Source organism: Manihot esculenta, chromosome 5 (assembly GCF_001659605.2).
Source record: "Manihot esculenta cultivar AM560-2 chromosome 5, M.esculenta_v8, whole genome shotgun sequence".
In the NCBI taxonomy this organism is placed as follows: Eukaryota; Viridiplantae; Streptophyta; class Magnoliopsida; order Malpighiales; family Euphorbiaceae; genus Manihot; species Manihot esculenta.
Window position 1 is genome coordinate 1,907,049 of NC_035165.2, and position 12,717 is coordinate 1,919,765.

Genomic DNA, 12,717 nt, shown 5'->3' on the forward strand with positions numbered 1-12,717 from the left:
CAGTAACTGTGGGCACACACTGGATACTCAAATTCTATGGTAGCTTTAACCGCCTTAACCTACTTGATGAGAATGAATTAATCCAATGGGCATGAATGTAGTTGTACTGATAGAAAAATTTAGATAAACATGATTTATCGTGAATCCCATTTATCGTATATCTAAAACACATTAATGTTGGGTGTAATGTGATCTTTTTATAAAGAATTCACCTTCATGTATTTTGATCTGCCGGGACTAGTTCCACATGAACCTTACATGTACTCTCGTTGAGAAATTTTTATTTTTCTCTTTCCTATATGGCGATGCTGATTTTCGAACAAGTAGTTGGATTGGGACCTGTGATTCTCCCCCATGTCCGATCACTTGACCTGTGGGCTCCACAAAGCGACAAAAGAAAAGTGATATCTGAATTCCAATGGGCTAAAAAGCCCGACACAGATCTCTTTGAAGGTTTCCTTTTGAGATTCTTTTTTCTTTTCTTAATTTTTCCCTCCACTAGGAAACGACTTCGTTTCTTCCACATTGCTTTCAAGGAATTCAATCAAATCTGTAAAACAGTATAGTAAAATACAAATAATTGCTTGCCCGTTTCTGTCCAAATTTGCATCGATTCAATCCATATCCTCTTTTGGTTTGTACTCTCTCCTCTCCTTTCTTCTCTCTTTTATTTACTCTTTTCAGTATCATATAAAGATTGAATTCTGATATATTACATATTTTCGGTTGATTGATTGATTGTTCCTGATTTATTAAGCGGCCCTTGCGTAGTTGCATATCGTGTTGATGATTGCCCGATTTTTCTCTAGTTTCTGATCAATTTGTTATGCTTCATCCTCCATGCTAGGGGTCGTATCTTTCAATTTGTAGATTAATGGCAAGTTTCTGGACTGATTCACAAGTTTTTGTAATCTTCAAAGAGAGGAGACATTGGCATCTAATTCAGCTCCCTTGTTCGTGCTTATCTATGTTTATATTTTGATTGGAGCTGTTAATTGAACTTCTTTTCCTTGTTTACATAGCTTGCTTATCACACAATGCTTCTGCACAATCTTGTTTGAGTTTCTCAGTTAACTTTAACCCATTTTACTTCTAAAAGGTTGTTTTCAGGCCAAGTTATTTTTGGTTGGCTTATGCGTGTTGAAGGGATGTTGTGGGTGACAAATTTTAATGGTCGTTGCCATTTATTATTGAAGTGATTGTGTCTTTGGTTTTTAATACTTGGGCATTTGCTCATTAGTCTTTCACAGCAAGATGTTTCTGTTTGTATACTTTTGGATGTTGTTGAACCATTTTTGGCTTATTTTGGTACATAGCTTGTTTATGTGATCAGGTTTTGTATATATAAAAATACTTTGGTTTTAACATTTGTAATTATCTCAATCTTCTGAACAAGATGTAGATTATGTATTCCTTATTATACAATTGATTTATTATATAAAAGTTTAACATTCTTTGATTTTGGTTTATCAAATTGATATGCAGTGAGTCCTGCTTATGACTTTACATTCTAATGCTGTTAATAATTTTCAAATCCTCTACCAATTTGTCTACTTTCTTCAACCTCAGTGGATATTTTGTGGATTTCTTCAATTTCTCCCTTTCTTTAATTAAGTATTTTAAACTAATTTTAATATTGATTTATATAAGCATAACTTAACACTTTGCTATACCCAAGTTCTTTCCCAGTTTTTTTCTCCTTGAAGCATAGCTTTTTTCTATATATTTTATGAAATTTATAAAGCTTGCCGTTGCCACCATATATAGGATTAGTAAATGAAAATCATTGTGGTGTAATCAGTTGTTTGAATATTGTCATTGTTGACTTATTTGCTAATCCTAATTGATTCTAGAGATTTGATTTGATTTGATTAGGATCCTTAATTATCTCTGTAATTATTATTTGATTATTTGCTTCCTGTTTAGATATGATTCTTTGTGTATAAATAGCCATGTAGACATATTGTACAAATCAAGAGTGAAATACAAGAATACTCAAAATTTTCCCAAAAATCTTCATAGTATCAGAGCCTTTTTCCTGATTTTTTGGGTTCAAATTCAATTTTTCCTCTTTAGGGTTTCAAAACCCTAGATTTACTTTTTTGGTACTAACCCATTTAGGAGCCCTTCACTCTCTCACCGCCGGCACCAGAAGAACCGCCGGACTGCCGCCGGCCGACCGACCTGCTCCGACGCCGGAAAAGCTTGCGCGTGAGGCTCACGCGCCACCTCTTCCCGGCGCGTGACCCGGCGCTTCCTGGCGCGTGACCCACCGTCTGTCACTGCTTCGCCGCTCCGATCACTCCGGCGACGATTCCGACCATCTTCCGGCCTTCCCGTGCTGTTACCCGGTCTTTTTGGTGAATCAATTGGGCTCTCTTGTGTGTACAACCTTGGGTACCTCATATTCTTTCAGGGTTCATAAATCTTTACTATGGCAGAAGGTAAAAGGGTCTCGATTCCTAACTCTGATAATCCTTCCTTGCAAATTAGTCCCATAAAACTTGATGGAACCAACTATCTTGCTTGGTCAAGGTCTTGTTTGTTGTTTATCAAGGCTAGAGGGCTGCAGGGTTATGTCACTGGTAATAAAAAGCAACCTGATGAGCGTGATCCAGATTTTCCTCAATGGGACTCAAATAATTGTCTTGTTATGACATGGTTACTGAACTCGATGCAGCCTAATATCTCTAAGTCCTATTTGTTAATTGATACTGCTGCAAAAATATGGAAAGCTTTGTCCTTAACTTATTCCAAGATTGGGAATGATGCCCAAATTTATGATATTCGGAATAAGATTCATGGTACTAAGCAAGGAGAAATGACTATCTCCCAATTTTATTCTGAGTTATGTGGCTTATGGCAGGAACTTGATTACTATCAAGACTTTCAGGCAGACTGCACTGGAGATACAGTCAAATTTCAGAGAATGATTGAAAAGGAGCGGGTCTATGATTTTCTTGCAGGGTTGAATAATGAATATGATCCAATTCGAGTCCAAGTGTTGGGAAGAAATCCTTTTCCTTCTCTACAAGAGGCCCACGCTCATGTTCAATAAGAGGAAAGTCGTCGACATGCTATGCTCTATACTGCACCAGTTGAAAAGGCTGGGTTGACTACTAGTTTGAGCACACCACAGCCTCCTACTTCTGAGAAAGATCAATTACACTGTGACTATTGTGGGAAACCGAGGCATACCAAAGAGACTTGTTGGAAGTTACATGGTCGTCCCACTAGAGGTCGTGGAGGAAAACGAGGTACCTCTAGAAATCAAGCTAATTTAGCAGAAACTGTGGAGGAGCCTTTTAAGGAGACAACAACGACTGAGTTTCTTTCCGCTAATGAACTTCAGAGTCTCAAGCGCCTCTTGTCTCATATTGACACCTCTTCATCCTCTGGTGCCACATCTAACTTTGTAAAGTCAGGTAATGCTTCCTCTTTTAATAATGTTCCATGGATTATCGATTCTGGTGCGAATAGACATATGACAGGCTCTTCTAAAGGCTTTCTCAATTATTCTCCTTCTCTAACCAAAGATAGTGTCAGAATTGCTGATGGCTCTTTTACTCCAATATCCGGAACAGGTTCTGTTATTTGCACATCCAACATTAAATTATCATCTGTCCTTCATGTTCCCCACTTTCCTGTCAACCTTTTATCTGTCAGTGCTATCACCAATGCCCTTAACTGTAAACTTGAATTCTTTCCTGATCATTGTGTTATTCAGGATCTTGGCACAGGGAAGAGGATTGGCAATGGTAGGCTGCATGATGGCTTATACATGTTGGAGAGTGATCCGGGTTCTTCGATATCTCAAGCTTGTTTTGGAGAAAATAAGGATGTCAATCGGGAAATAATACAATGGCACCGGCGATTAGGACATCCATCATTTTTTGTCTTAGAAAAACTTTATCCTGATTTGTTTGCTAAAACCCAGTTTGGCTCTTTATTTTGTGATGCTTGTGAGTATGCTAAACACACTAGAACATCCTATCCTTTGAGTCATAATAAAAGTCAAATTCCTTTTGCAACTATTCATTCTGATGTTTGGGGGCCTACTCAAACTGTCTCCTTATCTGGTAATCGATGGTTTGTCACCTTTATTGATTGTTGCACTCGAATGACTTGGGTCTATCTGATTAAAGCTAAAAGTGATGTTTTTTCTTGTTTTCAATCTTTTCATAAGATGATTTGTACTCAATTTAATACTAAGGTGAAAATTTTGAGAACTGACAATGGAAGAGAATACATGGATAGTAGCTTTTCTGCCTATTTGGAGAGTAATGGGATAGTACACCAGACTAGTTGTCCTTATACTAGTGCTCAAAATGGCGTTGCTGAGAGAAAAAATAGACATCTATTGGAGGTAGCTCGATCTCTTATGTTCACCATGAATCTACCCAAAGCATATTGGGGAGATGCAGTTCTTGTATCTGCTTACCTTATAAATAGAATGCCTCTCAAGACCCTTGACTTTATGAGTCCTTTGGCAGTTCTACAAGGGAAGAATTCATACGTTGTTCCACCAAAAGTATTTGGGTGTGTTTGTTTTGTCCATACTAGAACGACAGGGAAATTGGACCCCAAGGCCCTTAAATGTGTGTTTGTTGGGTATTCTCCAACACAGAAGGGATATAGGTGTTATCACCCTCCCTCTAGAAAATACTTAGTCAGTATGGATGTTACCTTTCGAGAAACTGAACCCTATTTCAATACCACCCACTCACCTCTTCAGGGGGAGAATAATGAGCAAGAAGAGGTGATCCAAAATTGTGTGATTCCGGATAATATGGTTCAACTAGAGAGTTTGAGTTCTAATCGACAGGGGGAGATGTCCAATCAGGGAGGAAGAATTGGTCGTTTGGACAAGCCAGATTTGAGAAGGTATTCAAGGAGAGACAAGGCAGAAGAAGCCATTATGCAGTCTACTCAGAGTCAAGAATCTTCTTCTGGTGAGTTATCCACAACTCTTGAATGCTTCAATGATTTAGATAAACCGATTGCACAAAGAAAAGGGGTCAGATCTTGTACTAAACATCCTATTTCTAACTTTGTTTCTTATGAATCCTTGTCTCCTTCCTATAGAGCCTTTGCCTTGTCTATTTCCTCTGTGTCTATTCCACAGGATTGGAAGAAAGCTCTTGCAGAACCTAAATGGAAGGAAGCAATGATTGAAGAGATGAAAGCATTGGCTAAAAATGAGACCTGGGAGCTCGTCACTCTTCCACCTGGAAAGAAACTCGTTGGCTGTAAGTGGGTGTTCACAGTGAAACACAAAGCTGATGGTACAATTGAACGATTTAAGGCCAGATTGGTTGCTAAAGGTTTCACCCAAACCTATGGAGTGGATTATCAAGAGACATTTGCCCCAGTTGCAAAAATGAATTCAATCAGAGTTCTGTTATCTTGCGCGGCCAACTTGGACTGGGACTTGCAACAGTTTGATGTGAAGAATGCTTTCCTCCATGGAGATTTAGAGGAAGAAGTATTCATGGAAATTCCTCCTGGGTTCGCTGATGAGAAGACACAAGGAAAGGTGTGCAAGTTAAAAAAGGCTTTGTATGGGCTAAAACAATCTCCCAGAGCTTGGTTTGACAGGTTTAGCAGAGCCATGATGTCCTTCGGTTACCAACAAAGCAATGCTGATCACACTCTGTTTATCAAACATCATAAGGGTAAGACCACCCTTCTTATTGTGTATGTTGATGATATAGTGGTGACAGGTGATGACAAAGAGGAAATGGCTCAACTAAAGAGGTTGTTAGCTCAGGAATTTGAAATCAAAGATCTGGGAAAACTGCAATATTTTCTAGGTATCGAGGTGGCTAGATCAGAAAAAGGAATTTTCATCTCTCAAAGAAAGTACATTCTGGATCTTTTGGGAGAAACTGGTATGATGGGGTGTAAACCAGCAGAATCTCCCATCGAAAGTAATCACAAGCTGAAAGCAGGAACTGGTGAGTCCGTGGATATTGGAAGATATCAGAGATTGGTAGGAAGGTTGATTTATCTCTCACACACTCGATCGGATATAGCCTATGCTGTTAGCTTAGTCAGCCAATTCATGCATGACCCTCGCGAGACTCATATGCAAGCTGTACTTCGCATCTTGAGATACCTAAAGTCTGCGCCAGGGAAAGGGCTTCTTTATTCCAAACATGGTCATCTCCGAATTGAAACTTTTACAGATGCAGATTGGGCAGGATCTCTCGATGACAGGAGATCCACATCTGGCTACTGCACAGTTGTGGGGGGAAACCTTGTCACTTGGAGGAGTAAAAAACAAAGTGTTGTTGCTCGGTCAAGTGCGGAAGCAGAATACAGAGCAATGGCCCAAGGAGTGTGTGAACTCTTATGGTTGCAGAAGTTATTGGAAGAGTTGAGATTGTCCGAGAGAGACAAGATAACCTTGTATTGTGACAATAAAGCTGCTATAAGTATAGCACAAAACCCAGTCCAACATGACCGAACGAAGCACATTGAAATTGATCGGCACTTCATTAAAGAAAAATTAACAGACGGTGTCTTGAGCCTAGTTCATGTGACTTCTACTGAGCAACTTGCGGATGTGTTTACTAAAGGGCTTAACAACAAGATCTATCATAATCTGATTTGCAAGTTGGGCATGTGTGACATCTTTGCACCAACTTGAGGGGGAGTGTTGACTTATTTGCTAATCCTAATTGATTCTAGAGATTTGATTTGATTTGATTAGGATCCTTAATTATCTCTGTAATTATTATTTGATTATTTGCTTCCTGTTTAGATATGATTCTTTGTGTATAAATAGCCATGTAGACATATTGTACAAATCAAGAGTGAAATACAAGAATACTCAAAATTTTCCCAAAAATCTTCAGTCATAAACAAAAATTTCAATCCTGCATGACCTCTGACATACTGAAAAGATTTATTTGACAAATTTCACATGATCAAATTTAAGGACTGCATATTTTCTGTTGAGGTTTGAGTATTACTTATACTTTCTTTCTTAGCCTCATTGATTGTTGTGCTTAAAATTTTCCTATTTTATGTTTGTGTTGACACAATCAAGATTTCCTCTTGCCTCTTTGAAGGATAAGCTTAACAGTCTATCCTCATATAGTTTCAATTCAATGCTAATCAAAGTTTCTTATCCACAGAAGATGTGTTAGAATAAAGATGGGCAATGGCAGTTGCAGAAGTCAGAGCTGCATGGCAAAGAACAGCTAATCATTGTTTTGTACAAGTAGATGCAAAAAGAGCTCCCAAGTTAGCTTGCTGCCAATCATCTTCATTATCAAAACAGATTGATGGGGGTCGATGAATGCAGCAGACATGCCAGATAATCCTGCTTTAGGTCCCTCGCCTCTCCATAGGAATATCTCATATTCCAGTCTATCCCCTGATACAAGATGGTGGCTTCAGCTTCAACCTAGCTATGGGTACCAAAAAGGTTTAGCATATGAGCAACTAAATGCCTTGGAGGCTGAGATGGAAAGCCTGAGAGCTGAAATTGTAAATTCACCCTCTAAAATTGATGAGGTTCCGCCACATGATGACAGACACAGCAGAGATTTTGATGGCAACACGAGTACTGAGTCTTCCTTTGATGCACATTGTAGGATCTCTGCTGATAGAATGTCTAAAGATCCTGAAGTTAATAATCAAGAGGTAAATGTTTTATATGATAAGAATGCCCAAGAATTTACTGCACTTAAGGACACAAGTGATAACTCCAAATGGATAGGTATAGATCCTGTTGAATGCGTCCAACCCCAGAAGAGCAATGATTATTGTTTTGATCCGGAAACATTTTGGATTCGGGGTGAAAAGAATGTGCCGTGGTGGCGCACAACAAATAAAGATGACTTAGCCTCCTTGCTCACACAGAAATCTATTGATTATTTTGGGAATTGCGACCTCCCTCCACCTCAGATGCTGCATTTTAGGAGATCCCCATGTGGCTGTCCTGGATCTTCTGATCATGATGATGCAATACCCTCATCTTTGGGTTGGAAGGCACAAAGTGAAAGACAGAGGGCTTCAACTGGAGGGCACTTACAAAGTGGTTCTGAAAAGCCAGTCAGGTATCTCTTTAAATTATATCTTCTGGTAATCTTTGTGTTTGACTATTTCATCCGGATGTCTCATCTCATAGGTGCTTGTATCTGTCAGCCAAATACATTAATGCTATAATTTTTCATCTGAATAATTTAGTTCCTACTATTATTTTGTATGGTCACTGATTTTGCACAACTCAATCTGATATAAAGCTAATGGAATTTTGTTTTTTCACACACATATTATTGTGTATGTATCTGTAGTGTATATATTCACACACATGATGTTCAAATCCCTAACCTTAACTGCTGCATGGACCTGCGACTTCAAATGTAGTTATATCACATCCCATAAAGATACAACAGAAATTGGACCAATTGCTGAGGGAGATCTGTCAAAGGTTCTGCTCCTGGAAGCACTTCGCCATTCTCAAACACGAGCCAGGGAAGCTGAGAAGGTGGCAAAGGAAGCCTATGTTGAACAGGAACACGTAATTAAACTCTTCCTTAGACAAGCTTCTCTGCTGTTTGCCTATAAGCAGTGGTTCCAAATGCTGCAGCTTGAAACCCTTCACTACCAGGTGAAGAACGGTAACCAGCCAATGTTCCTGTAGTTATTCCATGGGTGCCTCTCCAGGGCAGGGAGCTGCAGAGGAGATGGCAAAAGTTTACAAGGGGAAAACGAGGGAAGCATGATCGACCAACTCATGACATTAGCAAGTATGCTGTTGCATTTGCACTGGGTTTGAGTCTTATTGGTGCTGGCTTGCTACTGGAATGGACTGTAGGCTGGATGATGCCTATATGAAATTTCCTCGAAATTTCCTGTATTCCAAAATTTATTTATGAGGAAGGTGATTGGACTAAATTTTTTTCTTCGTGTATTTGTGTATTCTTTTTAGATGTATTAGGTTTTTTAAAAGAATTTATTTACAGTGTGGATATTCTGCGTTGTTGTGTATTCATGTATTGGGGTAGATCTTTTTATGTCATTAGAAAATCTCATCAAATGTTTCTTTCGAAGTTCTGTATATTTGATTTAATCTTAGTTTCAATGTCTATGCTGGAAATCCTTTAGGTATTGTAAATTTGGGAATTTGACACTACCAATTTTTTGATAATTGGAATTGTTCCATCGAAGTTTTGGGGCTGGATTAGTTTTAGCTATTGGTTTACAATTACTTATTTATTTTATGGTTACAGAAATTCTCTACTTGGTTTTGACTGAATTTAATTTATTTTATATCTCTTTCAAACATTATGACTATTATTTATGCCATCACAGTCTTGCAATCTTAATTATATAATTTCTTATTTATATTTATTTATCGATATAAAATTGCTACTATAATAGCTAAATTTTATTTTAAAAGTGTTTTAATTCTTATTAGATTATAGCTAATCTTTAAAAATTAACTTTTATTTTATAACTCTTATTACATTTTTTGATAGTCATGCAATACTTTGCTAAAGTGATATTATAGCCATATATATATATATAACTCATGCTTATTGTCATTCATTGTAATTTACACATTGAAAAACATGTTCTTATAAATTCAAATATTTCATGATTTCCGCATTAAAGGAAATTTAATACTTTGAAGAAGGTTTGTTTTTAATTAGTTATCAGTATCATAATTAAAAAAGAAAATATTTCATAGAAGATTTTTTAACAGGTTTTTTTTTTTTTCAAAACAGACGCTGGAATAAATTAGTAAAATAAATAATAGCATGGCTAGACTACGATACCTGTAGCATCATTGAACCATTAACATGAAAATCTTTCTGAGGTCAGCAAATTATTAATTAAATCGATAATATATAAATTTTAGATTAATATTAGTAAATAATTTAAATTAATTATTTTAATTTAAATAAAAAAATAAATTTAAAAATTATTTAGATCCTGTTGAATAAACTGTTATAATTTATATTAATTATCTAAATTAAAAAATTATATTGTGAAATTTTTTATATAAATTATTAATATATAAATTTTATTTTAATACTATTAAATAATTTTTTGAATTAATTATTTTATTTTAAATAAAAAATAAATTTAAAAGTTATTTGAATCAATTTAAATTAATTTAATATTTTTTATTATATTTTTTATCAAATTATATATCTATAATTTTTTAATGAATAAATTATATTTTAATTTTTAAATTTTTATAAAATTAACAATGTGATATTTTTTTAATTTATTGTATTTTAAATTATTTGATTATATAGAATTTTAAGAGTTTGATTTTAAAAATAGAAAGGTTAATTTTTTCTTTTTTAAATTTTGAAATTAAAGTGTTTTTTTTTTTATATAATTTTTATAAGCTTAATTAAGGAATTGGACGGGGCTGTATCTTCAACTATTTGATTATCGAGAAGGCCGTAGCTTGGGGCAAGTGGGGGCCCGTCTTCTCTAGAAAGGAAAGGAAGTGCTAAAGAAAAGGGGAGAAGTTGGTCATCGGATCCTCGAAACATCCAGCCGAAGAACATCGCCTGAATTTTGGAGAAGAGAAAGACACAGCGTTACGATGCCGGTGATGGAGAAGCTGAAGATTTTCGTAGTGCAAGAGCCTGTTGTAGCAGCTTCTTGCCTTATCGCTGGTGTTGGTACGCCTTTAATGACATTGTTTACCCCGTTTCTACCTCCACTCTCAATCTGCCTTTATCATTGACGTGCTTGATATGATCAGATAGTACGTAATGGATGACTGTGCTTAGTTTTTTGCTGATAAAAACTTATTGGATTTGATTTTTTTGTGTGTGTGCTATTCTTTCTGCATTAACTTCAAATATCATACTTACCTTCTGGTTTCGTGCTGCAATTAATTATTGGTTTGTTGTGATGGTTGGATAAGATAAGAGTAGAGGAGACATATTTTTCTCCACTGGGTTTCCCATGTGAACTCATGCGATTAGTTTTGGCAATTGTAGGGATTTCAATTTCAAGTTAAATTAGCAACATTTTAGGGTTCTATGGATTTTGTGGATATATTGAAATTACTAGTTGGGTTGTATTGCCTGAATTTTCCCAGTATATATTCTAGTTTGGTGATTTATACATCATAACCCTAAGCAATGCAGCTTAATTTGTCTGGTTTAGTTGTTTGCTTCAGTATCATTTTTCCTAAAGCTACTGGGCAGCTTAATCATGAATGGTTCATTTCGACGATCTAAGCAATTCCAATTTCTTGTGACAATTCTACTTTACCATGGATCTCTTGGTGATTCTGAGTTCTGGTTTTTCTTCTTTTCAAATGTTGGCAATGTTCTACATACAGTATCTGCCATTGTTTTAAATTATTCACAGAGAATGGATATTTAATCTTATATTTCAAAAATTTCAGGTCTTTTCCTCCCAGCTGTGGTGAGGCCGATTTTGGATTCCTTTGAAACAAGCAAGAATGTCCATCAGCCTACGATAAGTGATGTGAGTGTTCCTGCGACATGATTCACCATCTTTCGTCAATTAGAATTTTATCTTTTTCATTATATGTCAAGTTATCGAAATACTCCATTACTTCAGCATGCTCTTGGCAATCAGAACTTGAATTTTGTGAGTTAAAAGTTTGCTATATTTGAAGCCTGTCAATAATAACAGAAATTAATTTCAGTGATTTTTCCCCTTAAGAAACACAGTATATTACACATTTTGTAATATTCCAATGGATGGACATTGTGATTAGCATATGTTTGTTTTGATGGAAAACCTGCAAAGAAGATGGAAATTTCTTCTCGCTTATTCTGAATCTCCCTATTGAAATAGACTTAGTTTTTCCAGTCATGAAAGTTTCTTTTGTGCTTTATTTTTTATTGATGAATCGAAAATGTTAGTCATTGAGTGACTGCAATAGAAGATGGACACTCAAACATTAGTCTATAAGTCTAACAATAAATATATAAAACAATGGAGTATATACGAGGATGGAATGGAAAAGAAACAATAGCGTTGTTATTGACAGGTAACCAATTGAGCTTTAGCATCTTCTTTTTAAGGGAAAAAAAAAAGGCAGCTTATGACTTATTACCCTCTGATTTCTCCTTGAAGGCATTTTTTCAGAGAGGAAAAAAAAAAGAAAAAGAAACTTGAAGGAAGTCCCTTCCTCAGAATTAATTCGTGATGTAACAACTAATCCAACCTTTCTCTTTTGGGGCATTGTTTTTCTATATAGGCTCACCGCTCACCTCAACTAAATGGAACTCAAACTAAAATTATTGGGAATTTAGTATTGAAGATTGTCTATGCCGAGTCTGTTATAATGAAATTGCATTTATTTGATGGCAAGCAATGTTCGGTTTTCCCCAGATGTGTCCACGCTACTGTTTGTTTATCTGTTCTTCTGTTACTTATGTCTTGGTTTTTTTTTCTTCTTTTACAGGTGGTTGCAGGTGTGCGTAAAAAGCAGGCATAAAGTGACTCGTTAAAGCAAAGTAGCAGAATATGATTATCCCAAGTTTCATCGGGTTTTAATTGCTTTATTTTTCTGCATAGTGAGCAGGATGAAATAAGCCTTTCCTTTAAATTGTTGGACTCTGGAAAGTAACTGATATTGCACACTCAACGTCATCCTTTCTTGTACAAGTATATGAATATTTTCTCGATGTGCTGATTAAACGCTCATCGGCAATTCATGCATCTTTTGAGATCTCCTGCCTTCTGTTTTGTCTA

The 12,717-nt window shown here is 36.1% G+C and overlaps 2 protein-coding genes across 6 annotated transcripts; both read left to right on the top strand.

The window, feature by feature from the left end:
• The first annotated feature begins 489 nt into the window (after positions 1-489).
• LOC110615908 lies at positions 490-8,999 on the top strand. 5 transcript variants are annotated; one of them, XM_043956763.1, is made up of 3 exons: positions 490-634; positions 7,146-8,069; positions 8,380-8,999. In XM_043956763.1, the coding sequence occupies exons 2-3, from the start codon at positions 7,303-7,305 to the stop codon at positions 8,654-8,656; spliced, it is 1,044 nt and encodes a 347-aa protein (XP_043812698.1). In that variant the 5' UTR covers positions 490-634; positions 7,146-7,302; the 3' UTR covers positions 8,657-8,999. The 5 variants fall into 5 exon arrangements, with proteins under 5 accessions (XP_043812698.1, XP_043812697.1, XP_043812694.1 ...); XM_043956762.1 differs by having other exon boundaries at positions 495-634; positions 7,143-8,069; XM_043956759.1 differs by lacking the exon at positions 490-634 and adding an exon at positions 641-953 and having other exon boundaries at positions 7,143-8,069.
• A 1,430-nt stretch (positions 9,000-10,429) lies between these two features.
• LOC122723639 lies at positions 10,430-12,696 on the top strand. Its single transcript, XM_043956447.1, has 3 exons — positions 10,430-10,658; positions 11,396-11,478; positions 12,428-12,696. Exons 1-3 carry the CDS (start codon positions 10,580-10,582, stop codon positions 12,458-12,460), a joined length of 195 nt encoding a protein of 64 aa, XP_043812382.1. The 5' UTR covers positions 10,430-10,579; the 3' UTR covers positions 12,461-12,696.
• Positions 12,697-12,717: the final 21 nt, after the last annotated feature.